Raw genomic sequence first — 26,465 nt, 5'->3', positions numbered from 1 at the left:
AAATAAAAAAACAAACAAAGTTTCCATTTATAAATGCTGCAACAGGTGGTGGTTGTTTTATTTAAATAACGATTTGAATTCTTCAAGTTTTTCTTTACTACTAGCATCTGATGAAGATGGTTGTTGTTGTTGTTGCTGTGGTTTCAGTTTTAAATTCTCCATAAGTTTCTGGTAATCCAAGGGCTCCTGACTCTCCATTAAGGCAGCAATAAGGCGTGTTGTATAGAGTATGGGACCCCCAATTAAATGCAAGAATTTATACTCCTTTTGTTCACGCATTGTGAAGAGTATACGTTTGCTAACAAAATCCTTGTAATTGCTAATACGACCCACACACACATAACGTTTTTCATGCGGTGAATACACCTCAATTTGGGCTCGTAAACTTTCCGAAGGCATTAAATCCGCTGCCTTAACATACACCACACGAAAGTGTAGATTGGCAAAAATTTTATAGAAATCAACACAACGATTAAGAATTGTATCCATATGTTCCTCAGCCTGCTGGGCATTTAGGCAAGCCACAAAAGTCTGCACGGCATTTGTCTGGATGGCTGTGTACAAGGAAGCTGGATGGTTTTCTTCCTCACTCGATCTTTCATACAATCGCCCACTGCAGATATACTTCAAAGGTATAACTGAGGGGTAGACACACAGTTTGGTTACCGCACCCAGGAAACTTTCAAAGGAGCCACCACCCGTAAGATAGGCACCGTTGAGCTTATTTTGTACCTGATGTTCCTCCACTTTGTGATAACGTTCCAGGGGCGTGGCATTTGCCTCAAGCAAAACACAGCGTACAAAATCTGGATTACAGGTTTGTATGAACTGTTCTTTTTGCAGGAAATATTTTACCATAGCATCGGTGCAATACAAATCAAATTTGGCGGCCTGCTTCATCAAATAATACCGGGTGTTGTCAATGTATCTGATCTGGTCCGTTTGCTGCAAATGTGATGGTACCTCCGGCGATTGTGTTTCATTCAACTTACTGCGATATAAAATCCTTTCATGTTCTCCCTCTGGACATTGGCGATCCAATAGATTGGGTAAATGTAAAAATGCCTGGCAAAATTCATCCTCCACTGGATAGAAATCATTTTTCAAGGATTTCAATCGATTTCTCAGCTCTTTGCCTTGCTCCTTTAACCTGTTGATTGTCTCTGTGTTTTGCTGGTCCTTCGATTTGCCCATATCTTTCAGTTGTTTGGCTATCACTTCCCTTTCCTTTTCCACATTTTCAATTTCCTTTGACTTGGCCTTGTAGTTTTCAAACATCCGATACACTTCCTTTAAGTCCATTGTCATTTTCCTTTTCTTAATGGAATTCTCCAGGGACTCCATGTCTGCAAAAGTGCCTTTAAAATCAAGGTACGGTTGCAGGGTCACATAATTCTCACGAGCCTTGTCACCGGTTATGTACAAAGCAGAGACTTGTCGTTGGCAGGAGGTGTGTAATCCATTGCAGTTTAGTAAATTCCTTGAAATATATGTTGTATATGGAATTATCCTTGATAATTTATGCATTTTAGAGGATATTTAAGTCAGGAATTTAAAGAACTTCTCCTGCAATGAAATTCCCACCCGGTTGGAGTTTTTTTGTCGTAATCAAAACAAAAACAGCTGTGAACGCATGGCTCTCTCTTCTCTCTTTCATATTTCTCATTCCCACATACGTATTTATTCAAGAAGTAACGTTTGTCAGTTAAATAAACACAATGCGGCGTCTAGCGTCATGCAATGAAATTACAGTAGCAGGCAATTGTTTTTGTAATCAAAACAAACACAGCAGAGAGTTCTCTCAGCTTCTCTTTTTATTTAAAAAGTCAGTTATTGAATTAGTTACGTCCAGTGTGACCGCTGGAAATTTTCAAAAAGTGTCACAAAAAGTATCATTTCTTGAAAAAAGTGGCACATATAATTTTAAATGGTGGCACAGAAAGTGGCACAATTTATTTCACATTTATTTTAAAAAATAACAGTTTAGAACAAAACAACAAATTCATCTATATGTAATATTATATAGTAATAATATATGTATGTACATATTGCATATTTAACAAGTAAAAAAGCTGTAATTTCGGCCGGCCCGAACTTCGAATACCCTCCACCATATGGAACAAATTTGGCAATTTTCAATCTTAAAAATACCAAATGTAGCCGTATATTAGGGTCAATACGACGACGTGGACCTGCATACGCAACTTTTGTCATAAGCCTGCGCAGGCAATTTTCTAGCATTGGATGTAGTATCCATTACAAACTTCAAATACAAAATTTGAAACTATTCCGGTGAATAATGTCGCTAAAATCATCAAAATACCGAAAATCGGGGGTACCGTTATATGGAGGCTATACGAAGATGTGGACCTATATAGACAATTCTCTTTCAGGGAGTAAAGTGCTCACAGATAACTCCTCGTGTGGATTTTCAGACTATTCCATTGGAAAATGTGGCTAAAGTCATAAAAATACCGGATATCGGGGGGTACCTTTATATGGGGCTATATGATATCGTGGACAGATATAGCCCATCTACGGACTTAACCTGCCTGCAGACAAAAGAGGGATCTCTACAAAATTTTAGCTTGCTGTCTTAATTCGTGTTGACTGTAGCGTGATTACAACAGACGGACAGAGGGATGGACGTGGCTAAATCGTCTAAGAATTTTACGCTGATCAAAAATATATATACTTTGTTGGGACTAAAATGATTATTTCGATGAGTTACAAACGGAATGACGAACTTATATACGTGGAGGGTATAAAAATGTCTCTTAACATCTGTTCCAGGAATAAACAAACACAACAATGTTGACAACTTTGAGCATGCGAAAACCACTTACAAACACCTAATATAAAAGCGTTCGCTCTAAAATTTGCTATCGCTGATTGGAAATGGCAGCGTACGACGCTTTTCAGTATTTTAAATACAGCGTTTAGACTAAAATATATGTAGTTTAAAAAACGTGGCACAATGTACAAAAAAGTGGCACAAAAATTCAAAAAAGTGGCTCATTTAGGATCAAAATAAAAAAGTGGCACAACGGTATCAAAGCCCAAAAAAAGTGGCAAAATTGATACTTTAGTGGCACAACGGTCACGCTGGTTACGTCTGTCAATGGCCACAGCACGATTAAAGCGTCTGGTGTCATGGGATGAAATTACCGGCAATTTTTGGGATTTGAGAGATAGAACGACTTCGGAAATATCGTCAAGATCATTTAACGACTTCCCTTTTATCCATATATCCATTTATACAAGCAATATTATTACAGGATAAATGAATAACAAGTGAAGTAATAGCATTAAAGTCAGACAACGACAACACAATTTTGGCGGCAAATTGCCATGAGTTATTTAGAGAACAAGAGATGGGAGAGGACAGAGAATAGAGCTTTCTCCTTGTTTTTAAAAAAAGAATTTAATAGAATTTCCTGTATATTATGACCCGCAAATTATCAAAAATGTATTTTATATCTTAGCAATGGGAATTGGGAGACTACACGCTACCTCTTAACTAACTAAGACCTTTTTGTTGTTGCGGCAAAACAGCTGTTCATGGAAATTGTTTTGCAACTTATTTTTTTCATGGAGGAGCTGACTTGAGCTTGAATAGGGTAAGATTATGAATTAAAATTGAGAAATAAACGTTAAACTTTTATTATATTCCCTAGAGAAAATGATTAGCCGGTTACAAATTCTAATCAGGAGCAGTTCCCAACAACGATATGCTGTGGTGGCTAATGGTACTTCTGGCGTTGGGTCATTGGTGAACTTGAAAAGTTACTGCACCAAAACAGAGCAGGTGAAAAATGAATTCAATCACGATCAAGACGAGACCGAGCAAGAGAAACCAAACAAAAACGAAGGCCCACAACGAAAAAGACCTCCCATCAAATCATTTGTACCTGCTGTCAAAAATCCCTTTGCCTCGGCATCGGAGAAAACCAAAGATGTTTACTTAAGTATGGTGAATATATTTGCCGAAAGGGATGTTCATCGGCGTAACCATGTCGAGTTCATCTACGCCGCCATGAAGCATATGTCTGAATTTGGGGTGGAACACGATTTGGAAGTCTACAAGGCACTGATAAATGTTATGCCCAAGGGCAAAATGATACCCAAAAATATCTTCCAAGCTGAATTCATGCATTATCCCAAACAACAGCAGTGTATTATAGATTTACTAGAACAAATGGAAGATTTGGGTGTTATGCCGGACTATGAAATGGAGGCAATGTTATTGAATGTGTTTGGCAAACATGGTCATCCATTGCGTAAATATTGGCGTATGATGTATTGGATGCCTAAATTTAAAAATGCCTCACCATGGCCTCTACCCAATCCGGTGCCAGATGATACATTAACGGTGGCCAAATTGGCTGTGGAACGTATGTGTACGGTAGATCCGCGTTCTCAGATTAGTACATTCGATACAAAAGATATTAAGGATGCCCTTGATCAAACGTGGATTGTTAGTGGCATGAGTCCAGATCAAAGCCAGCTGCTCAAGGAACATCCACGCAACAAGGCTGTGTACATAGAAGGGCCATTTATGATTTGGCTAAGAAATAGAACAATTAATTATTTCACATTAAGGGCAGATCCAGATATGGAATTTCTCAACTCGCTGAGAAATCAACAGATCGATGAGGATGGTAAGGGGGACACATATGTGGTCTATTTCAGAACTGCAAGAATATACAATTTTTTACATATCACAAAACTATTAAATTCTTGCTGGTTCTGGAACAGACCAATGTTTATGTTTGAGAACCGCAATTGTATTTTTTCCTGTTTTCCAGATGTTACCCACCTACATGTACCCTTCTTTGGTAAAGTACCCCGAAAACCCCACCAGGTGGGTAAGGTGAGATCGGTACATCAACAAGATGATGGTACGATATTTGCCATTTGTGCCACGGGCACATCAACAAAAGATTCTCTGTTATCATGGATACGTTTATTGGAGGCAAATGGTAATCCGTCGTTGGGTGAAATACCCGTTCTATTCCGTTTCCACTCCAATGTGGGTGAAAAGGCCGTCCAAATTGAGGGCAACTCTGAGGATGATATGCCCATGACAAGGAATGATGATACGACGATGACGACGTCAGAAAAGCCACAAAGATAGTAGCCTCCCCTATAACAATAAGAATAATGTGTTTAAATAAATAAAAAGAAACGAGAATTGTTAAAATTTATGTTATGTTATTTAATTAATTTATTTATTTTCATTTACATACAAGTTTTCTTTTTTTTACTTTTTACTTAGGTTTCCATATTTGTTTTATTTTAAAAAATGAACACAAAGCAAAAATTAAATTCAGAGCAAATAACGTAGTAGCATCGAAAATTGTAAATACAGTTTGTCATACATACATACATATTTGCTATGTAATTAGTTAAACATTAGAAATACACGATTTTCTTAAGTACATTTGTAATGTCTCACTAATGATTTAATAACAAAAAAGTATTCTAAAAAGGGGACAGTGTTAAGGAGGGATAGGAGAGGATGTACATCCTTCTTTTTTGCCCCATTCCCTGGGACTTGAGTATATATACCACAATGAATTCAATTCATTTCACGTCCAAATTTGTTAGCAAATAAACCTAAAAATAACTCCTCTTTCAAATCTTAACTAACTAAAAAAAAATAAACAAAAATCACAGTTGAAACTGAAACTCAAGTCATTATTCTCTAGTTGCTGTTTTCTTTTTTTCTAATTAATATTACAATTAAATTGGTAATAAGTCAAAATGAAGAAAATTATTCCGAAATGTCCTACAATATCATTTGAGGTACAATTTGTGGTTAATAACATTCCTAATTGCTAATAAAACTTATGTAGGTAACGGCAACGGATTTTTAATTCTTCTGTATTGGCTTAACAATTATTTAGCGTCTTATTTAGGGGAAATACTTGTGTCACCACACCTATACCTTTGTTGGAACCCTCACGAAAGAGTACCCTCATGCCGGGCCTTACATATTCCGGATGGCCGACAAATTGAAACATTACCGATGCACTGTCATTGGTGCCAATCTTCTCACCACCCATGATGCCACGTATGATGGCCGTTTGTCTTATGCTACCAATGTGAACGGTTGTCTGAAATCCCACATAGATAGCGGTGGCATGGAATAATACCGATACTTTAGCCTGAAAAGAGAAAAGTAAACACAAAACATTTTATTGAGGGGAATACATTTAAATAAAACAATTGAGGTCTAGTTCAGAAGTCAAGTTCATGGTTTGTCGAAAGCCTTGTTAATTTTATACCCTCAGCCATATGGCTAGAGAGGGTATATATAATTTGATACGGTCAAAACGTGCCTCATGGAAATAACGGTTTTAGACCCTAGGTCTCTTTGGAAATCCGTTTCTGGACATTTGGAGTCGATCTAAGATGTCCGCCCGTCCATATGTCTGGTTGGTGCGCACAATAACTCTCGAAGGAAGTATCCGATTTGATTCAAACTTGGTACATCAGAATATTACTATTAAACTTAGATCGAGTTCGTAGATGGGCAATATCGGTTCACTTCTTCTGATAGCTCCCCCACAAAATATCAAAATTCTCAAAGAAAATAATTTACTGCACAGAAAGAGAAAGGATAATGCGATTTTGCTCCAATTTTGCAAATCCTAATATTTGCATCATTGCTAGGTCAGGTGCGAAAATGGACAATATCGGTCCACTCCATCAAGTACCTCCCCCACAAACGGACAAAATTTGGAATAATTATAACTCTTATAAAATGTAACATAAGAGCTCGATTGTCTTTAAATTTCGCACATCACAATATTTAAATTAATCCAAGGCCTAATGCGAAGATGGATTATTTCGGACCACTCCTTCTAGTACCTCCCCCACAAAAGGTCAAAGTTTTGAATAACCAAAATGATAATAAAACCCAAAAGAAGCATCCGATTCTCTTCACATTTCACACATCTCATTATTTCATCTAACAGAAGATCTGCTGTGATGAATGGAATACATAGGTCCACTCTTTCTGGTACCTCCCCCACAAAGGGTCAAAATTTATAATACTCATGAAGCTCATAAAACTCGTAATTAACTTCCGATTCAATTCAAACTTGGCACATCCATCATCACAAGATCTGTTATAAAGATGGTGGAGATCGGACCATTCCTTCTGGTACCTCCCCCACAAAGGGTGAAAGTTCTGAATAACCAAAACGATCATAAAATCCGAAATAAGCATCCGGTTCTCTTCATATTTCACACTTCCCAATATCATAACACAAGATCTGCTGTGAACATGGGATACATCGCTCCACTCCTTCTGGTACCTCCCCCACAAGGATCGGAATTTTGAGTACTCATAAAACTCTTAAAACGCGAAATTAACATCCGGTTCTCTTAAAATTACACAATATTAATATTAACACAAGGTCTGGTGTGAAGATGGAATATATCGGCACACTCCTTCCGGTACCTCCCCCAGTAAGGGTAAAATTTGGAATATCCATGAAGCTCATCAAACGCGAAATTAACATCTGATTTCATTCAAACTTGGCACATCTCAATATTTCCATCAACACAACAAATCTTGTGTTGATAAAGATGGTAAATATCGGACCATTCCTTTCTTTGCACCTCCCCCACAAAGGGTCAAGATTTTGAAAAACAAAACTTTCAAAGAAAGCGACAAAAGCTTCCAACTCTTTTCAAATTTCTCCCATCCAAAAAATTTCTTTGCTAACGCAAAATCTGTTCTGAAGATGCCTCACGATCTACTTGGTAAAAAATAATTAAATTATTACATACCTGGAAAAACAGAGTACCATATGGCTCATCATCTGGATTGCCTGTGTCTGCCAGCAGAACCATACCACTACGCAAAGCGGGCAACTGTTGATTTGGTGTAAAGGAGAGTGATGCACTTTGCCCTGCTCGCACCACTCGACATGGTGCCTTATTCCGATGTATTGTGTGCACTGTAACGGCATGGAAGCTGCCACTCGGTAGGGGACCAATTTTCATGGGCATATTTTCTGTCAACACACCCTTCACCAAAAGGCCCCCCACAACGGGGCCAACTTCCGATACTCGAAATATCTCGTCTATGTGAAATTCACATGATTCCTGTTCCAAACGTTCCTTCTCTGAGTTGCTGACACTCGGCGACAGGACATAGAGGAAACGTGTGACCAAATTCAAACCAGATCCCGTCACATTCGAGACACAGAAAATGGGTACAATATTTTCGGATAGTTGATTTGAGCCGGCGGAAATAACTTCATCGGTATTGGTCACCACAAATGGTACCTTGCGACAGCCAATGGTGGTGAGTAGATTTTTCAGTTCCTGTATTGTCTGGTCCGGAGATGTTATATCTGTTTTGGTTATCACCACAAAGAAGGGCATATCGAGGGCTCTCACAATGGACAAATGTTCCTGGCTGGTACCATTAAATCCACCACCCGCTGACACCACCAACATTGCATAATGCGGTGAATAGCCTGACAGAGCCTGGACTGTGGTGCGCATATAACGCCTGTGGCCAGCCAAATCCATGAATGTCACCAATTTTGTGGAACGATCACTGATCTCCTCGGCCGTCATCATTTCATTATATTTATAGTTAATTATATTACCTTGGGTATCGAAACCCAATGTTTCGTGGGATATACATGATGTTCGACCCGATTGTATTTCATGCATGTGTCGGAACATATTTAAACGTGCCCGTCCCCGGCCATTGTCAAATTCGCCTTGTGTCAAGACCCCCAGTAGTGTTGATTTACCAGCATCAGCACCACCCAATACCGCCACCCTCACTTCAATGTTATGTTGATCATCGGGTATTTTCCGCACTAAGACCTCGGCCACAGACCGTCGTCCTGCCACATATTTTCGCCTCAACACCGAGGTGCTGGCACCTAATTTATGGGCCATTTGTTTCAGTGTACACAGCGACGCGTTCATATCCTTCTCGTTGAGCCCATGCAAATGACCCGAATCCGAAACACCAATTTCATAGATAGCCTCTCCATGGCCCTCGCGTAAACGCCATTTCATTTGCGTCACCAAATGTTCAAACCTTTGTTTCGAGGGATTTATTAATTTCAGTTTGTATTCGATATTGCCCAGTTGAGGTTCAGGCGGCAGCATTCCTTGATCAAAATCAATTATGATTTTATTTGTTTTCCCATCCAGTTCACTTTCACTGCCACTGCTGGCACTGCCCGAGGAGTGTGGACTTTGTCCGCTGTTCGTATTCGAGTACGAAGAAATGTTATTGTTGCGTATATCTGGTTCCTCGTCGAAACCATCATCTGGTTGATTTGGATCAAAGAGGCTCAAAAATGAATCCATGATGGGCTGTAAATAAAATGAGGGAGAAAAACGAAATTTTGAGAAATTGGAATTTTTAAACGCCCACAATTACAACTAATTGGTTAAAAAAAAGACCAAAACCCTCAAAATACCGAGAATCAGAAAAATGTTGACATTTTGTGGGGGAAGTACCAGAAGGAGTGCACCGATATTGCCCATCTCCGAGCTCGATCTAACTTTTTCAATAATAATACGATGTATTAAGTTTGGGTCAAATCGGATACTCCCTTCGTGAGTTATCGTGCGCCAGTCAGACGGACGAACATCGCTAGATCGACACCAAATGTCCTTGGTCCAGAGAGACCTAGGCTTTAAAACCGTTATTTCGATGAGGCACGTTTTTGCCGTATCAAAAGATAAAGGGTGAGTTGAAAAAAGCGCAACCAATTTCAGACTGCTGTCATTTCTAAACCATTTGTCCGTCAGCTGTTAAAATTGTTCCAGTGACAGCTCATTATATGTTTACAAGCGTACAAAAGTAGTTTGGGAGAATTTTCCAGAAAAAAATTATTGGTGATGGAATTTAAGCGTGATAGTGTGATTTCTTTATATTTGGCTGGAACATCACAAGTGGCTGTCGTTAGAGCACTCCAGCATTTAAATGTGAACAAATCTTTTGTGTCTCGTACCATCGCTTGTTACCGATTTAGTGATACTGGTAGTGTAGCCCGATATCAAGGAAGTGGACGTGGACGTGGACGGAAGAAAACATTTACATCAGCAGAAATGGCTCAAAAAATAAAGAAGCGACTTGATCGAAACCCGCGCCGCAGTGGCCGAAAAATGGCTCGTGAGCTGAACATATCGCAATATTCCATTCCGCAAATATTGAAAAATGAGCTCTTGGTAAAGCCATTGAAATTCCAAAAAGTGCAAGAAATTACACCGCAACAGAAAGAAAATAGACTCAAAGGAGCTAAAGAGTTGCTTCGCTTGGCCGAAAGTGGTGAACTGCCGAATTTGGTTTTCTCCGTCTCCGATGAGAAAACATTCGTTGTTCAGCCGTTTGTAAACAAACAAAATGATCGTGTCAAAGAGGTCAGCTGAAAATGTGCACATTTGGTGATGGTGTGGGCCGCCAAAACAGCCGATGGTCGCTCTCCGCTCGTATTAATCGAATATATGCCGAATATTATCGCGAAATTATTCTGATGGGTATATTAAAGCCTTGGGCACGCAAACATTTTGAGCGCAGACCTTAAACATTCCAACAGGACTCAGCACCATCTCACGCCACCCAAGAATGGTTACAAAATAAGGTTCCTCGCTTCATTTCCAACGCGCAATGGCCACCAAAATCTCCGGATACCAATCCGTTGGACTACTGTGTCTGGAGTATTTTAGTAAGCAAGGTTGACACTAAAAAATACCAAAGTTTCGATCACCTCAAGGAAGCGCTTCACCGGAAATGGGCCAAAATACCGCAGCACAACATTCGGGTAGCGTGTGATGGTTTCATTGGCCGTCTGAAGGTCATAATTCGTGCCAAAGGTGACCAATTCGAACCAATCTAAAGTTATTCTAAAATGTAATGCTATTTCCGAACTTTTTGCTATTATTCAATAAAATTTAAGAAAAAGTGAAAATTATGGCGTTTCACTTTGTTGCAGTTTTTTTATCTCACCCTGTATATTTAAATAATCGGACAATGGCTGAGGGTATACATCTGTCGGCTAAACCGACTGATACTTTTGAACTTGTTTTTTTTTTTTAATATAAACTAAATTCTCCTGGATTCTCGTGGACCTATACATGCAATGTATCGCCACCGGAGCTAGAGTCCATTTTGACCAACAAATACCAATTTTTAGACAAATCTGTGAAAAAAAAATGTGGCAAAAAAACATTAAAATATTAAAAATAGGGAGGTACAGTTATATGGGGGCTATACCAAAGCGTGGACCGATATATCTCATTTTCAATACCTACCATCCTAGAAACAATACAAATTGTTCTGCTAAATTTTGACGCTATACGTCAATTAATGTGGGCTGTATCGTGATTTGAACAGACAGACAGACGGACGTACATCTTTAAATCGACTTAGAATTTTTATGCTGATTATGAATATATACACTTTATGGGGTCTACGACGAATATTTAGGGATGTTACAAACGGAATGACAAAGTTAATATACCCTCCTTTCCAAGGTGGAGGGTATAAAAATAGATTCGATACGCCAAGCAGTATAAAGAGAATTTTTCCCGCTCCCAAAAAGTAATGTTAGTTAAGATATATTTCAATACTAAATATATTCTCTGTGTACTGTAGGATACTAAAAAGTCAGTCCTACTCTCTAACACCAGTTGACACAAGAAGAGTCCGCTCGACGATAATCATATCATGGAAATATGTCGTTAGAAAAGTATTTGTTTTTCCTCAACAAAGACATAAAATTTTCTTCAGAATTACCGCCGCCAGCCTTGTCATCAGCCACCCTACCTGGCCCAAACCAAAACAAAGGAATTGTTGGCGTTTTTTTTTTTTTTGTTTCCCTTGTTTGGCGGCGTAGCATAGAAAAACGAAAACAAGGTGATTTTTTGTTTCTGTTTCGCAATGACCTTGAAAGAGATACACATTTTTATCATTTCTGTTTTGGTCCGAGCATATACTGCTGTTTTGCACAAACATATTGCTGTCAATGGGTACATATGTACATATAATGTATACACAAACATGTTTGGACAAAACTGGCAAATGGACGAAAAACCCCAACATTTATTTGCCATAATTTTTGCACATAGAAAGGAACACCCATCCTTCACTTCAATATCCACTTAGAAATTCGATACAGTTTTTCCTTTTCCTGCCAAAACCCAATCATTTCCATCTCACTAGAATTTTAAGCTCCTGCAAACTCCAACTCACAACTGAATACCACAATTTGTTTTGTTGTTAAGATGTTGATGATAATACAAATTAACACAGAAATTGTTATTGTTTTCCGTTTGTTAAAAACTAATTTTTTGTTTACTTTTTGTTTTTTTTTTTTCACTTCTTATTGTAGTTGCTTTACCACCAGCCAGCTGCTGCGCCAAAACTAAACTGTGCTTATGTTGTTGGTCGAGAACTGCCAGCCAGCCAGCCAGCCCAGCAGCAAAAGTGGCTGGGCAAAATATGTATGAACCAAAAGCGATAACTTGAAAAGAGGCGCAGAGAACAAGAAAACAAAAAACCACAACTAGAAAACAAAACGAAAAGAATAGACCAAACAAAATAAAACACGACAGTTCTTTGATGAAAGAGATATGAGAGACGCCAGAGAGTGAGAGTCGACTAAAAAAAACAAAGGTAAACTAAAGCAAAATTAGTGGTGTAGCACTATAGACTTTAAATTCATTGTTGAAAATCACTGAAAAATTATTAGGGTCGAGCGAAACCGACTATGATATCCTATACGACCCTAGAAACTAAGATTCTGACCAAATAGGATGGATCGTATTATTCCTACAACTCTAGTTTAGTAAAAATTCTTCGATTTTTTCGACATTTTTTCCAGAATTAGGTTTTTTAACCCTTATCCCGGGATAAGACTGGACCCGAATCCACTTACCCGATATAGACAATATAGGCCAAAGGCCGGCTACTTACAACAACTTTTCAATTAAAAAAAAACTTCAGTTCGCGTAGTCGGTTGAACGTACCCAGAAGAAAATATCTCTGGACCCAGGAAAGGTATTAGCACAAATTGTAGCATTTTGTAAAGGTAAGAGTGTCAGCAAAAATTTGGCATCAATTTGGTTGACCCCCATAATGACCCCTCTTTTGACTTTTTGGGGGTTTTATAAAAAATCCGCGCCCAAGAAATTAATAATTTGACTATAACTTCCGAACCGCTTAAATATTTACACATGATGGACCATTTGTTGGATAGGTATTTTCATAAGCTTTCAATATTGTCATATCGGTTAAGTGGATCCGGGTCCAGCCCGGTCTTGAACCCAGAATTTCGGGTCAAAAACTGAGGTCCCGGGTCCGTTAAGCCTTAGATCCTCGGTCTCTTTGGGCCAAATCCGTTTCAGGACATTTGGAGTCGCTCTAGCGATGACCGTCTGGTTGTCTGGCTGTTGTGCACGATAACCCTCGAAGGAAGTATCCGATTTGATCCAAACTTAGTACATCGTAATATTTCTGTCAGGCTTAGATCGAGTTCGGAGATGGGCACTTTCAGTCCACTCCTTCTGGTACCTTCCCCACAAAATGTCAACATTTTCAAATAGAAAAACATACTGCACAGAAAGAGAAAGGATAATCCGATTATGCTCCATCTTTTCAAATCCAAATATTTGCATCAGTGCTAGGATAGGTGCGAAAATGACCAATATCGGTCCACTCCATCAAGTACCTCCCTCACTAAGGCTCAAAATGTTGAATAATTATAACTCTTATAAAATGTGATGCAAGAGCTCGATTGCCTTCAAATTACACACATCACAGTATTTTTATTAACCCAAGGTCTTGTATGAAATTGAGATATATCGGAACACTCCTTCTGATACCTTCCACATAAAGGGTCAAAATTTTGAATATTCATGAAGCTCATAAAACACGAAATTAACACCCGATTCTACTCAGACTTAGCACATCTCAATATTTCCATCAACGCAAGATCTTTTATAAAGATGGTAGAGATCGGACCATTCCTTCTGGTACTTCCCCCACAAAGGGTATAGTTTTGAATAACTAAAACGATCATAAAATCCGAAATAAGCATTCGGCTCTCTTCAAATTACAAAAATTACAATATTTTAAATAGACGCAAGGTCCGGTCCGGTGTGAAAATGAAATATAACGGTTCGCTCCTTCTGGTCCTCCCCTAAAAATGGTCAAAATTTTGAATATTAATAAAGCTCATAAATCACGAAATTAACAACCGATTCCCTTTCAGAATTGGCATTTCTCAATATTTCCATCAACTCAAGATCTGTTATAAATATGGTATAGATCGGACCATTCTTTCTGGTACCTCCCCCACACTTCTATGTCGATCATCAATGTTAACTAAATGTCTGTGTCGCCATGTCATAGGGTACAACTCAATAATATTAATTTCTGAAAGTCCTTGTTATTTATTTGGCAAATCGCCTGTCGAAAATCACGTACATACGTACAGACGAGTACATACCAATATCGTTGGGTACATTCTCCTATTGCCTAACTCAATTCCATTTATTTTTCTTTGTTTTTCGTTTAGCAGCAGCTAGAGGAGAACAAGACTCTTTTTTGTTTTTGGCAAATTGAAATATTTACGTCAGCCCCCCGAAATCGAATCAGGCGAGCAAAGCAATAACTCAAGAAAAGTCAAATAGAAATGAAAACAAATTAAAGTTCAAAACAGAATAACCGATTTGTTTATCAACAAGAAATAAAGAAAAAATAAAAATAATATAATCAAAACACAAAAGCTTAACTGCAAAAGAAAATAAAAACAGTAACTGGTTCAGAATACAAAAACACACACACAGGGTTACATACAAATGTATCTATCCACTATCTACTTTGGGGTTTTCTTATAAATTGCCACGAATTTTTGGGGAAGGGAACCTAAAAACAAAAAATGTTCAATAATTCGTTGGGCTTGAACTATGTTCGAATGTTTGGTGGGCTGTTAAAATAAAATCGACAATTTTTTAACGTTACACAATATACATTTGTATGTACATATTTACTTACTATGTATGCATTTGTGTACATACCACAATAAATATTATATTAAGCCAAACAAAAAACATTGTTTGTGTTTGGCCAGGTTGATTTTTTTTAACGAAACAGTTAGCTAATTCGGTTATGTGCTGTAAATATTAAGGGTTATATCGACTTGTAAAGATCGCTATTAACCAAAAAGTTGTACTTATAATTGGTCTCTTCCGGAATTGCAAGAATTGATCTGTTTCAGATCTTCAAGAATGTAAAAATTTTTACTACGATAACCTACGATAATTTTCCCTTTAAAATATCGAAAAAATAACAAAAATAGTAGATTCTTGGAGGTTCTGGAACAGAGCAAATTTAAACTTTTATACTAACGTAACCGATTTTCCATTTATTATATCAAAACAAGTAAAATAGTATCTGTCGTTTTTGCCGACAGTTGTATACCACCAGCCTTGAGTTATAATTATTCAACTTGTTGACCCTTTATGACATCTAATACAGATAAAAATATTGGTGTGTGCAAAATTTGAAGGAAAACGAACATTTATATCCACTTTTATGCCAAATCGTAAATGCCGATTAATTACATATTCATATCTGGATTTCTGGTTAAGAGAAGTATTTAGACATAGCAAGTTGTAAAGAATCGCCGACCTTTTTCGCAAGTTATGAGAGATATAAGCATTAGAAATTACGACCCTTTGTGGGTAAGGTACCAGAAGGGGTTGGCAGATATATATATATATATATATATATATATATATATATATATATATATATATATATATATATATATATCATATTCACAACAGTTGGATCTGTTGGCAAAAATATTTTGACGTGTGAAATTTGAAGAGAGTTGGATACTCATTTCGCATTCTTTGAGCGTTTTATTTTTTAAAAAATCTTGTACCTTATGTGGGGAAGTACCAGAATACGTGGTCCAATCTCTACCATATTTATAACAGATCTTGTGTTGATGGAAATTTTGAGATGCGCCAAGTCTGAATGGGATCGGATGTTAATTTCGCGTTTTATGCTCAAAATGTTGACCCTCTGTGAGGGAGATGCCAGAAGGGGTATCCCATTTTCACATTAGACATTGGGTTAATAAAAATATTGTGATGTGTGTAATTTGAAGAGAACCGGATGGTTCGGATTTTATGATCGTTTTGGTTATTCAAAGCTCTGACCCTTTGTGGGGGAGGTACCAGAAGAAACGGTCCGATCTGTATCATCTTTATAACAGATCTTGCGTTGATGGAGATATTGAGCTGCACCAAGCTTGAATGGAATCGGATGTTATTTTCGCGGTATATGATCTTCATGGATACTCAAAATTTTGACCCTTTGTGGGGAAGCTACCAGAAGGAGTGGACTGATATATCCTATCTTCACGCCAGACCTTGGTTTAATGAAAATATTGTGATATTTGTAATTTGAAGAGAACCGGATGGTTATTTTGGATTTTATAATCGTTTTGTCTTTTCAAAACTTTGACACTTTGTAGGGGAGGTACTAGAAGGAATGGTATGATCTCTACCATCTTTATAACAGATCTTGTGTTGATGGAAATATTGAGATGCACCAAGTCTGGATGGAATCGGATGTTAATTTCGTGTTTTAAGAGCTTCATGATTATTCAGAATTTTTACCCTTTGTGGGGGAGCTACCAGAAGGATTAAACCGATATATTCCACCTTCACACCAGACTTTGGCAAATAAAAATGTTGTAATATGTGTCATTTGAAGACATTCGGACGCTTACATCACATTTTATAAGAGTTATAATTATTCAAAAATTTGACCTTTTTTGGGGGAGGTACTTGATGGAGCACCAGACCTGGCACTGATGCAAATATTAGGATTTGCAAAGTTGGAGCTAAATCGGATTATCCTTTTTCTTTCTGTGCAGTAAATTATTTTCTTTGAAAATGCTGCCATTTTGTGTGGGAGGTACCAGAAAGAGTGGAACGATATTACCCATCTCCGATACAATCGGATACTCCCTTCGAGAGTTATCGTGCGCATCAGCCAGCCAGACAGACAAACGAATGGACATCGCTGAATCGACTCCAAATGTCCTGAAACGGATTTTGTCTAAAGAGACCTACGGTCTAAAACCGTTATTTCGTATAGGCCCGTTTTGGCCGTATCAAATGATGTATACCCTCCCTAGCCATATGGCTTATGGTATATTTATAGCGGGTTCAAAGACCCGCATCTCTGGATCACAGAAAGATACTAACTTATATTGTAGCTACTATCATCTATAGTTTGGCAAACATTTTGGGGACTTCCAAACAATTATTTTGATACAACTCCCGAGCTGTTTTAAACATCCCCATCATGTGACAACTTAGTTTTTTTTTCCTTTTTATATTTTCAATTAATACCTAGCCCAAAGGGCCATGGACGGTTCCAAAAAAATCTTTACATGACTTCTCTAAAAAAATCATTAGCTTTCATGATACCTACATTGTCCATAACGTTTTAGTAGGTCCGGACTTTTGTCAAAAAATCCGGTTCAACAAAGTGGAATATTCAATTAAATATATTATCGGATGGGAACAATTCTAGTTTAGAAAAAACTCTTCGATTTTTTCGAAATATTTTCCAGAGGAAGGTATTTTACCCTGATTCCGTGAAACTATTTTTTTCTTGGGGGGCAACATAAAAAACAATTTTAATGAACTGGTTGGAATCGGGTTATGCGGATGGAAAGACCCATATCTCTGGTCTCAGTAAAGGTATTAGCACAAATTGTAGCATTTTGGAAAGGTAAGAGTGTCAGCTATAATTTGGTATCAATCCAATTCTGGTCCAAAAATTTGTCTATAACCGTGACCACTTACACCGTCATGTGACCACTAGTTGGATAGGTATTTTCATAAGCTTTCCAATTGTCTATATCGGGTAATTGTATCCGGGTCTAGTCGTGGTCTTGAATCCAAACTTTAGGGTCAAAAATATGGGGGTCCCGGGTCCGTCCCCCAAGAAAAAAATAGTTTACCGGGATCAGGGTAAAATACCTACTACTGGAAAAAAATCAAAAAAAAAATTAAGAGTTTTAACTAAACTAGAGTTAAGCCATCGGATGCATTCAAATAGTGGAGTAGCGTACCATTTATATGTAGTTGACCTGTTCGACAGATTTCACACTGATTTTAATCTACTAGTTTAGGTGGCGATTAATTATGACACTGAACATGTTCACCTCTAACACTGTCTACTAATTTATAATGAAAAATGCAGTAGACAAATGCATGCATTGGCAAGCTTACCAGCAAATAATGTCCGCTAAAAATCTGATATATGCTCTTCGAATAGAAACTAAGACTGAAACGAACTTTAAAAACACTGCCTACATTGGCCTTTCAATATTTCCGATGTGTGTATGAAAAGCCACACTTTATATTTGAGGGAAAATCCAAGTGTCTTGGGTATTTTTTTACCTTTAATTGTGAAATTCCAAATTCTTGTTCCCTGTAATTTTACGTTTACGTTTAGTTGTTGAGTTGTCCTAGTTTGTTTATTTTCAGTTCCACAACCTCTTTTTGGCCACTTTGGTTTTGGGGGGGCTTTGTAAGCCCTTAAATATTTTCACAATTTGTTGTTATTATTTTTGATTTTGTTTGCTTTCTGTTTTCAAAGATAAATTTGGAGCACACACACCACAGCACAGACTAACAACACTTTTAACTCAAAATAAACTGATGCAATGTTTAGAAATTTGTTGTATCTTTAGAGTTTTTTTTTTTGTTGTCGTTGTCAAGTGCTGCTAAAAATGCGGAAAGAGTAATCGAATATTTAGAAACTGTCAACAAAAAGTAATTGTTTATCAGGTATCAATTACTTGCAGTGATGTTGAATAAACATGTTTGGTGGCATAAACAATAACGGATAAGTCAAGACTAGCTGATACCTGTTGTTCGAATTTTAAATTAAAGAAAATTTAATGGAATTCCGACGCAATGGCTCAATTTACTCGATATTACACATGGTCAGCAGAATAGACAGTTCGTTCTTCTGTTACGTACAACGACGGTAATGGTCGCAAATAACGCGGCCAAGCCTGCAAAAAATAACAAATCAATCAAAGAGAATCCTGACAAAACAAGCTGTTTTGAGAAAATGAAGGCGACGTAATTTGACTTTTTTGAATTGTGCCATTTGGAGGAAAATGTTGAACACTTCATTGGCAAAATAGGTCCCTTGAGAGAGCTGCATATCACATCATTCAAAACCCAAGATGCCCGTTGGATTTACCCAGCAGGAGAACGTCCAAATATTGTTTCAAAACTTTAAACACAAAGAAGGTAAGTTCAACTTACATCACTTTAAGAAATTCAGAAGTCAAAAAAGACCTGAATTCCGTCAAATGCTGTAATCAAAATTTACGCACCATTTAAATGAGGACACGAAGTGTCTTCCCTTTTTGTTTCTTGTGTTACCGTGTAGGATTCATCCAATCCATTCAGGAAAGAGGCTTAACTCTAGTTCAGTAAAAACTCTTCAATTTTTTCCGAAACTTTTTCCAGTGGTAGGTATTTTCACCCTGATCCCGGGAAACTATTTTTTTCTTGGGGGACGTACCCGGGACCCCAGATTTTTGACCCGAAAGTCCCGGATCAAGACCCCGCCTGGACCCGGATCCACTTACCCGATATATACAATATGTATGTATGTATCGATTGAAAGCTTATGGAAATACCTATCCAACAAGTGTCACCTAGTCGTGACAGAAAGGACCTGTTTGATCTAGAGATGGAGTGCAGCCATAGTAATCACCGATGTATTCAGCCATTACAGTGTGAATTACGTCCTCCGAGTCCGAAGCAAAATTCCTTGCCTCTGGAGAACGTCTACTCAAATTTCTCCACATGATCTTTGTCTACGGTCTGTCAGAGTGCCTAATTTTTTACCCTTACCACATAGTGGTTAGGATATTATGTCTTTGTGCATTTGTTTGTAACATGGAGAAGGAAGCGAGATGGGCCAATAGTTGCTTTTGAGGATCTTCACAGATTCACTTTCTGAGTCGATTTATGCATGTCAGTCCATCCGTCTGTTCATATATTCTTGTGAACAAAATGCAGGCCGCATTTAGAATCCGCTTGAGACGAAATTTTTCAAACAATATTTGTTTGGCCCAAGGACGAACCCCATTAAAATTAGTGAGATTCGGTTCAAATTTAAATATAGCTTCCATATATATATCTTCAACCGATTTCGGTTTAATTGTGCACTTAATAGACAATATCCGTCCAAATGACCTGAATTTTGGCACATCCGACCGAATTCAGCCTCCAAGCAAGTACATTAAATTTAGTGAAGATCGTTTCAGATATAGCTCAAGCTCCCATATATATGTTTCATCCGATTTGGTGTTTAAGTCCCTCACATTCGTAATATGCTAATATGATATTTGGTACCAGACATCAGATACAGTCCAAAAATACCTCTGCCAAATTTGATCAAAATCGGTTCAGATTTGGATATAGCTACCATATATATCTTCAATCGATTTCGGGTTAATTGTGCACCAAATGGCTAATATCAGCCCAATGGAATGAATTTCAGGACGTACGTTTCCCCTCAGCCACATGGCTAGAGATTGTTTATATCTTTGATACGGCCAATTTGTAGGTCTCTTTGGACCAAATCCGTTTCAGGATATTTGGAGTCGATCTAGCGATGTCCGTCCGTTTGTCTATCTGTCTGGCTGGCTGGTGCGCACAATAACTCTCGAATTATTCAATTTGATCCAAACCTGGTACATCGTAATATTATTGTCAAACTTAGTTCGAGTTCGGTATGGACAGTATCGGTCCTATCCTTCTGGTTCCTCCCCCACAACATGTCAACATTTTCCAAGAAAGTAATTTATTGCACAGAAAGAGAAACGATATTCCGATTTTGCTCCAACTTTGCAAATGGTCAGGTGCGAAAATTGACAATATTGGTCTACTACCTCAAGTACCTCCCCCACAAAGGGTCAAAATGTTGAATAATTATAACTCTTATAAAATGTGATGTAAGGGTCCGATTGTCTTTAAATTACACACATCAGAATATTTTCATTAAACCAAGGTCTGGTGTGAAGACGGGATAAATCGGTTCACTCCTTCTGGTACCTCCCCCACAAAGGTCGAATCTTTGAATATCGATGAAGCTCATAAAACGCGAAATTAACATCCGATTCCATTCCAAACTTGGTACATCTCGATATTTCCATCAACACAAGAACTGTTATAAATATGGTAAAGATACCACCATTCCTTCTGGTACCTCCTCCACAAAGGGTCAACGTTTTGAATAACCAAAACGAGTATAAACTCCGAAATAAGCACCCGGGTATCTTCAAAGTATACACATCACAATACTTTTATTAACCTAAGGTCTGGTGTGAAGATGGGATAATTCGGTTCATTCCTTCTGGTACCTCCAAAGAGTCAAAATTTCGATTATTCACGAAACTCATAAAACATGATTCCATTCAGACTTGGCACATCTCAATATTTCTATCAATATAAGATCATTTATAAAGATGACAGAGATCGGACCATTCCTTCTAGTACCTCCCCAAAAAAGGTCAAAGTTTTGAATAAACAAAACGATCATAAATTCCGTTTCTCCTCAAACTACACAATATTGCTTTAACCCAAGGTCTGGTGGGAAGATGGGATATGTAGGTGCACTCCTTCTGGTACCTATCCCACAAAGGGTCAAAATGTTGATTATTCATGAAGCTCATAAAACACGAAATTAACATCTGATTCCATTCAGACTTAGTACGTCCCAATATTTCCATCAACACAAGATCTGCTATAAATATGGTAGAGATTCGACCATTTCTGACCCAAAAAAGTAACGCTCAAATAATATTTAATTTACCTAGGTAAATAATATACACATAATTGTTTTATTCGCATCACAGCTTAACTTAAAATACAAATGTATAAAAAATACAAATTAAAAACAATTTTAGTTCATAAAACGATACAACTAAACTTAATTTGTTTAAATATCATTAACTAATACACTACGTTTACGCTGTGTCAAACGTTGTTCCCGATGATTACGCTGGACTTTTTTAAAGTGCTGCAGTAGGTCCACAAAGTTTATGTTACTTTTATATTGTAGGGAATGTTTTTCGCTGCTATTAATGCAAAAAAGAAAAACAAAAACTTGATTACAAAGCACAAATTTTTGTGAAGAACATTCTCAACTTACATTGGCTGTTGGCCCCAATAGTTGGGGATGCATTGTAGACGATTTTTTAACATGTTAAAGGCATCGGTCTGAGGTAGCAACATAAGTATGCCGAATAAAGCATGGGCCAAGTACTGGGCATCGGCACAATTGTTGTCCTTGGAGACCAAGGTTAAGCGGAGAGCTGGAAATGCAAAGAAGAAAAAATCCCATATAACATTGCAAAATATATACGGCATATAACTTACAAGCAAATATGGGCGTCTCAATCAATTGCACTAGCTTATCCAATTCGGTCAGCAATTCCAAGGTTATTTCGATTTCCGCACTATAGAAAGCAAGGGACATATTTATCTCATTCTATAACAAATTTATCTAAAGATCCTTACAATAGATTCACCAATTCCGATACATGTTGATAACTCTGTGACAGCAAACAAATGGATATTGTCGACACTGGACAATGGGCCCAGCTTAAATAGAGTGTCTTGAATAAATTTGCCGAATTGGGATTGGATATATCTCTCAAGGTGGTACGCAACTCAAACAATTCCGATGATGTCATGAGAATACTGTTTAACAGGCGCACCAGAAGCGAGGCGAATTTCAAATTGCTAATCTCTTCATTGATGATCTCAGCAAATGTTAGATAAATATATTCGGCATTCAATAAGACACAAAGTTGCCTATTAAATAAAAAAAGAAAATGTTAAATAGAATGGATGTAAAATAGGAATGTTTTTACTTACCTGATAATCAAACTGGCTCTATAATCCAAAATGCTCTTGTCGTCACTGAAAAGGTTCACCAGACTTAAAAGGAATTTCCTATAGTGGGCCTTATTAAAGTCCGTTGTTTCTAGATCAAAAAATGGAAAAATAAAAAAATTGGTTGATGTTTTATAATAGTTAATTATTGGTGTATAATCTCATTCGGTATATGAATAGACTGGGAACTACCTCGAGGTAATTCATTAGCCAAATCAATCCCAACAATGTTGTTATGACCTAGAAGCCAACCTAAACATAAAGTATCGAAGCCAATCTGGCCTGTAGCTTTTGGAAGAATTCTGTACCTAATCTCTACAATGCTTAAGTACTTGGGGATACTCCCCAGGGATATCGTACCAGAGAACAATCGTCATAAAATTATCGTTGCCTTTATTACCTTTGGAGTGTTGCGAGTTGACAATTTCGGCCAAGACTGATATACATCTCAATACGACTTCATCTGAATTGTCCGATAAAATAGTTAGCAAATTATTGCCCAGCTGGCTTGAATGATTTGACATCTAAAAATGAAAAAATTTAAAATTAAATTAAAATCTATTCCAAATACAAATACAGTTTTGTGAAAGCAAATGTTTTTACAATTTAGACACCGACAGAATATTTTATGAAAGAAACCCCGAGGATTTGGGAAAGAGATGCGAAGAAAATCTTTAGGTGAGAGTACATAAGGGGCTTTTTTGACTGGCTTAAGCCATTGTCTGACTTTTTCGGAAATCTCTTTCCCGCATCTCTTTCCCAAATCCTTGGGTTTTTTTCATAAAATATTCGATGGTGTCTGAACTGTATTTTCTTCCAATGTGATATTCATAAAAATAATAGATTTTCTTCATTTCTCACCTCATTGGGAAAATGTATTATCAAATGGTGAATCCATTCCAAAACGGCAACTTTCGTCTGTACCGAATTGTGAGTTAAATACTGTGATAAAACTGCCATAATTGATCGTAAATCTAATTGTTCAATATTTTGAGATTTATGTTCTTTGGATGAGACCAATTTCATCATGGATTTGTTCACCGACACCGCACACTCTTTGATGTTTTTCATATTGTCCACATTGTACTCCAGACAGGGTAGAATTGCGGTAAAGATACCACTGGCATAGGGTAAAACTTTTGAACCGAATATTATGACAAATTCACGGATCCATGTTATGGCAGTGGACTAAAAAAAGAAGAAGAAAAAACAATTAGTCTTAATCTAAAAGCTTGAAAACAAATTACCTTTATCAGTTCATTTGGCGACTGGGCATGTGTTATAAGAATATTAATTGTATCCTCCATGCGCACCGAACTCGAATCATTGCGTATGGATTTCAGAAATTGCGTCAATGTGGTCTCACACATTCTCTGAATCTCCTGCGTATTATCCTCCAACATTGTGAACAGACCATCAATGATGTCCGTCAAATAGGTAACCATATTGATTTCCGGCACTGCATTCAATATTGAAATCCAAGAGATAACATATTGGCGTACATATGAATTCTTAACATAAATGCGTTCCTTCAGCAGAGGAATAAATGCCTCCAGATTGAAATTTTGCGAGGATTCGGTGACAATATCTTTTAACATTCTATCCAAAAGTTCACTGCCATCCTTGACCATTTGATCGGAGTCGGCCACCAGGCGACTTAAGGCGCTAAAGAGATCCGGGAAAAATGGTATTATCGAGGAACGGGCCACTTTCACCACATTATATAGGGATTCACAGGCAAAATAACGCACTCTCAAATCCTGATCACTGAGGCAGTTCAAAATGGGTGTTACCAGTTCACTGACATATTTTGAAGAGTCCTTTCCCAAACCCAGACTAGTGGCAGCCAAGCCAATTAGGCCACCCTTTCTCTTGTTGGCATCCCTTGACGAGGCGAAATCATTGGACAGCACCTCAATTAGTTTGCGTATTTGTGCGGAGTTATTTTTGGCATTGAATTCCGTAACCATTCTGGGGGAAATAAAAAAACAAATTATGTGAATACTTTTCAATTAATTAATTATCTCAACCATTTCCACCCACTTTTCAATTTCCTGCGAGGCCAATTTACGTTTCTCATAAACTTTATCGCCCAGTGCCTTGGCACAGGACTCGCTTAGTGGAGCATAAACACTTTCCATGTTCCTGTTTTTTTTAACAAAATTTAAATTATCTATTACAAAATGTGGAAATATTTGATAAAAAAGAACTGATTTATTTTTTATCAATTATCCATTAATCACAGAGGGATTTTTTTCACTGCTGCTGCTATGCTATTTGGTATTGGTTGGTGTTTAGTCACTGATAACTTGAATGTTTTGTTGTTTTGTCAAGGGGGGTTGCATTTATCAGCTGTTTCGTTGACAGTTGGCGGCCAACCTAATACTTGACGCAAAACGTTTGCGTATTTTACCATGAGAGTCAAAAGTGTCTCATGGTTAGTGTGTGTCTTAAAGAGACTGGAGTGTATGGTTAAAGAGAGCGATTAATAAGGGAAAATAAGTCCATTTCCCGCCCCTTGACTATCAAATGGAAGTGTCAAATCGTCGTAATTATAGTCATATGGCTAGAGAGGGTATGTATCATTTGATAAGCCCAAAACGTGCATCATCGAAATAACGGTTGAAGGGACTATCCAATTTGATCCAAACATCGTAATATTATTATCAAGCTTAGGTCGAGTTCGGAGATCGGAAATATTGGTACACTCCTTCTGGTACACCTCCCCCATAAAATGTCAATGTTTTCAAAGAAAATAATTTACTGCAAAGCACGAGAAAGGATAATCCGATTTTGCTACAACTTACAAATCCTAATATTTCCAACAGTGCTATGTCAAGTGCGAAAATAGACAATATCGGTCCAATATATCAAGTACCTGCCCCACAAAGGGTGAAAATTTTGAATATTTATAACTCTTATAAAATGTGATGTAAGTATCCGATTGTCTTCAAATTACACATCTCACAATATTTTTATTAAGCGAAGGTCTGGTGTAAAGATGGAATGTATCGGTGCACTCCTTGTGGTACCTCCCCCCACAAAGGTTTAAAATTTTGAATATTCATGAAGCTCATTAAACGCGAAATTAACATCCGATTCCATTCAGACTTGACACATCTTAATATTTCCATCAACACAAGATCTGTCATGATGATGGTAGAGATCGGACCATTCCTTCTGGTGCCTCCCCTACAAAAGGTCAGCGTTTTGAATAACCAAAACGATCATAAAATCTGAAATAAGCATCAGGTTCTCTTCAAATTGCACACATCACAATATTTTTATTAAGCGAAGGTCTGGTGTGAAGATGGGACGTATCGACCCACTCCTTCTGGTACCTTCCTCACAAAGGGTCAGAATTTTTAATATTTATAAAGCTCATAAAACACGAAATTAACATCCGATTCCGTTCAGACTTGGCACATCTCAATATTTCCATCAACACAAGA

General features: G+C 37.5%; 4 protein-coding genes across 8 annotated transcripts; 1 reads left to right on the top strand and 3 right to left on the bottom strand.

Moving 5' to 3' along the window:
- Positions 1-16: 16 nt before the first annotated feature.
- Positions 17-1,615, bottom strand: LOC131803766 (serine--tRNA synthetase-like protein Slimp). Its single transcript, XM_059125443.1, has one exon. The coding sequence runs from the start codon at positions 1,525-1,527 to the stop codon at positions 58-60; it is 1,470 nt and encodes a 489-aa protein (XP_058981426.1). The 5' UTR covers positions 1,528-1,615; the 3' UTR covers positions 17-57.
- A 1,870-nt stretch (positions 1,616-3,485) lies between these two features.
- On the top strand, positions 3,486-5,207 carry LOC101899890 (evolutionarily conserved signaling intermediate in Toll pathway, mitochondrial). The gene is made up of 3 exons (XM_020039155.2): positions 3,486-3,620; positions 3,678-4,661; positions 4,809-5,207. Exons 2-3 carry the CDS (start codon positions 3,683-3,685, stop codon positions 5,135-5,137), a joined length of 1,308 nt encoding a protein of 435 aa, XP_019894714.2. The 5' UTR covers positions 3,486-3,620; positions 3,678-3,682; the 3' UTR covers positions 5,138-5,207.
- Positions 5,208-5,879: 672 nt separating this feature from the next.
- LOC101899259 (GTP-binding protein 2) lies at positions 5,880-18,812 on the bottom strand. 5 transcript variants are annotated; one of them, XM_005190197.4, is made up of 3 exons: positions 18,487-18,812; positions 7,804-9,360; positions 5,880-6,170 (listed from the first exon to the last, which is right to left on the bottom strand). In XM_005190197.4, the coding sequence occupies exons 2-3, from the start codon at positions 9,352-9,354 to the stop codon at positions 5,895-5,897; spliced, it is 1,827 nt and encodes a 608-aa protein (XP_005190254.1). In that variant the 5' UTR covers positions 9,355-9,360; positions 18,487-18,812; the 3' UTR covers positions 5,880-5,894. The 5 variants fall into 5 exon arrangements, with proteins under 5 accessions (XP_005190254.1, XP_011295246.1, XP_011295245.1 ...); XM_011296944.3 differs by lacking the exon at positions 18,487-18,812 and adding an exon at positions 18,316-18,340; XM_011296943.3 differs by lacking the exon at positions 18,487-18,812 and adding an exon at positions 12,393-12,513.
- Positions 18,813-21,913: 3,101 nt separating this feature from the next.
- On the bottom strand, positions 21,914-25,286 carry LOC131803775 (protein VAC14 homolog). The gene is made up of 9 exons (XM_059125457.1): positions 25,057-25,286; positions 24,261-24,984; positions 23,875-24,201; positions 23,414-23,537; positions 22,996-23,104; positions 22,636-22,932; positions 22,495-22,574; positions 22,268-22,430; positions 21,914-22,193 (listed from the first exon to the last, which is right to left on the bottom strand). The coding sequence occupies exons 1-9, from the start codon at positions 25,152-25,154 to the stop codon at positions 22,055-22,057; spliced, it is 2,061 nt and encodes a 686-aa protein (XP_058981440.1). The 5' UTR covers positions 25,155-25,286; the 3' UTR covers positions 21,914-22,054.
- Positions 25,287-26,465: the final 1,179 nt, after the last annotated feature.

This window comes from Musca domestica, unplaced genomic scaffold, assembly GCF_030504385.1.
Source record: "Musca domestica strain aabys unplaced genomic scaffold, Musca_domestica.polishedcontigs.V.1.1 33, whole genome shotgun sequence".
Taxonomy (NCBI): Eukaryota; Metazoa; Arthropoda; class Insecta; order Diptera; family Muscidae; genus Musca; species Musca domestica.
This window is presented reverse-complemented; position numbering and strand designations above follow the sequence as displayed.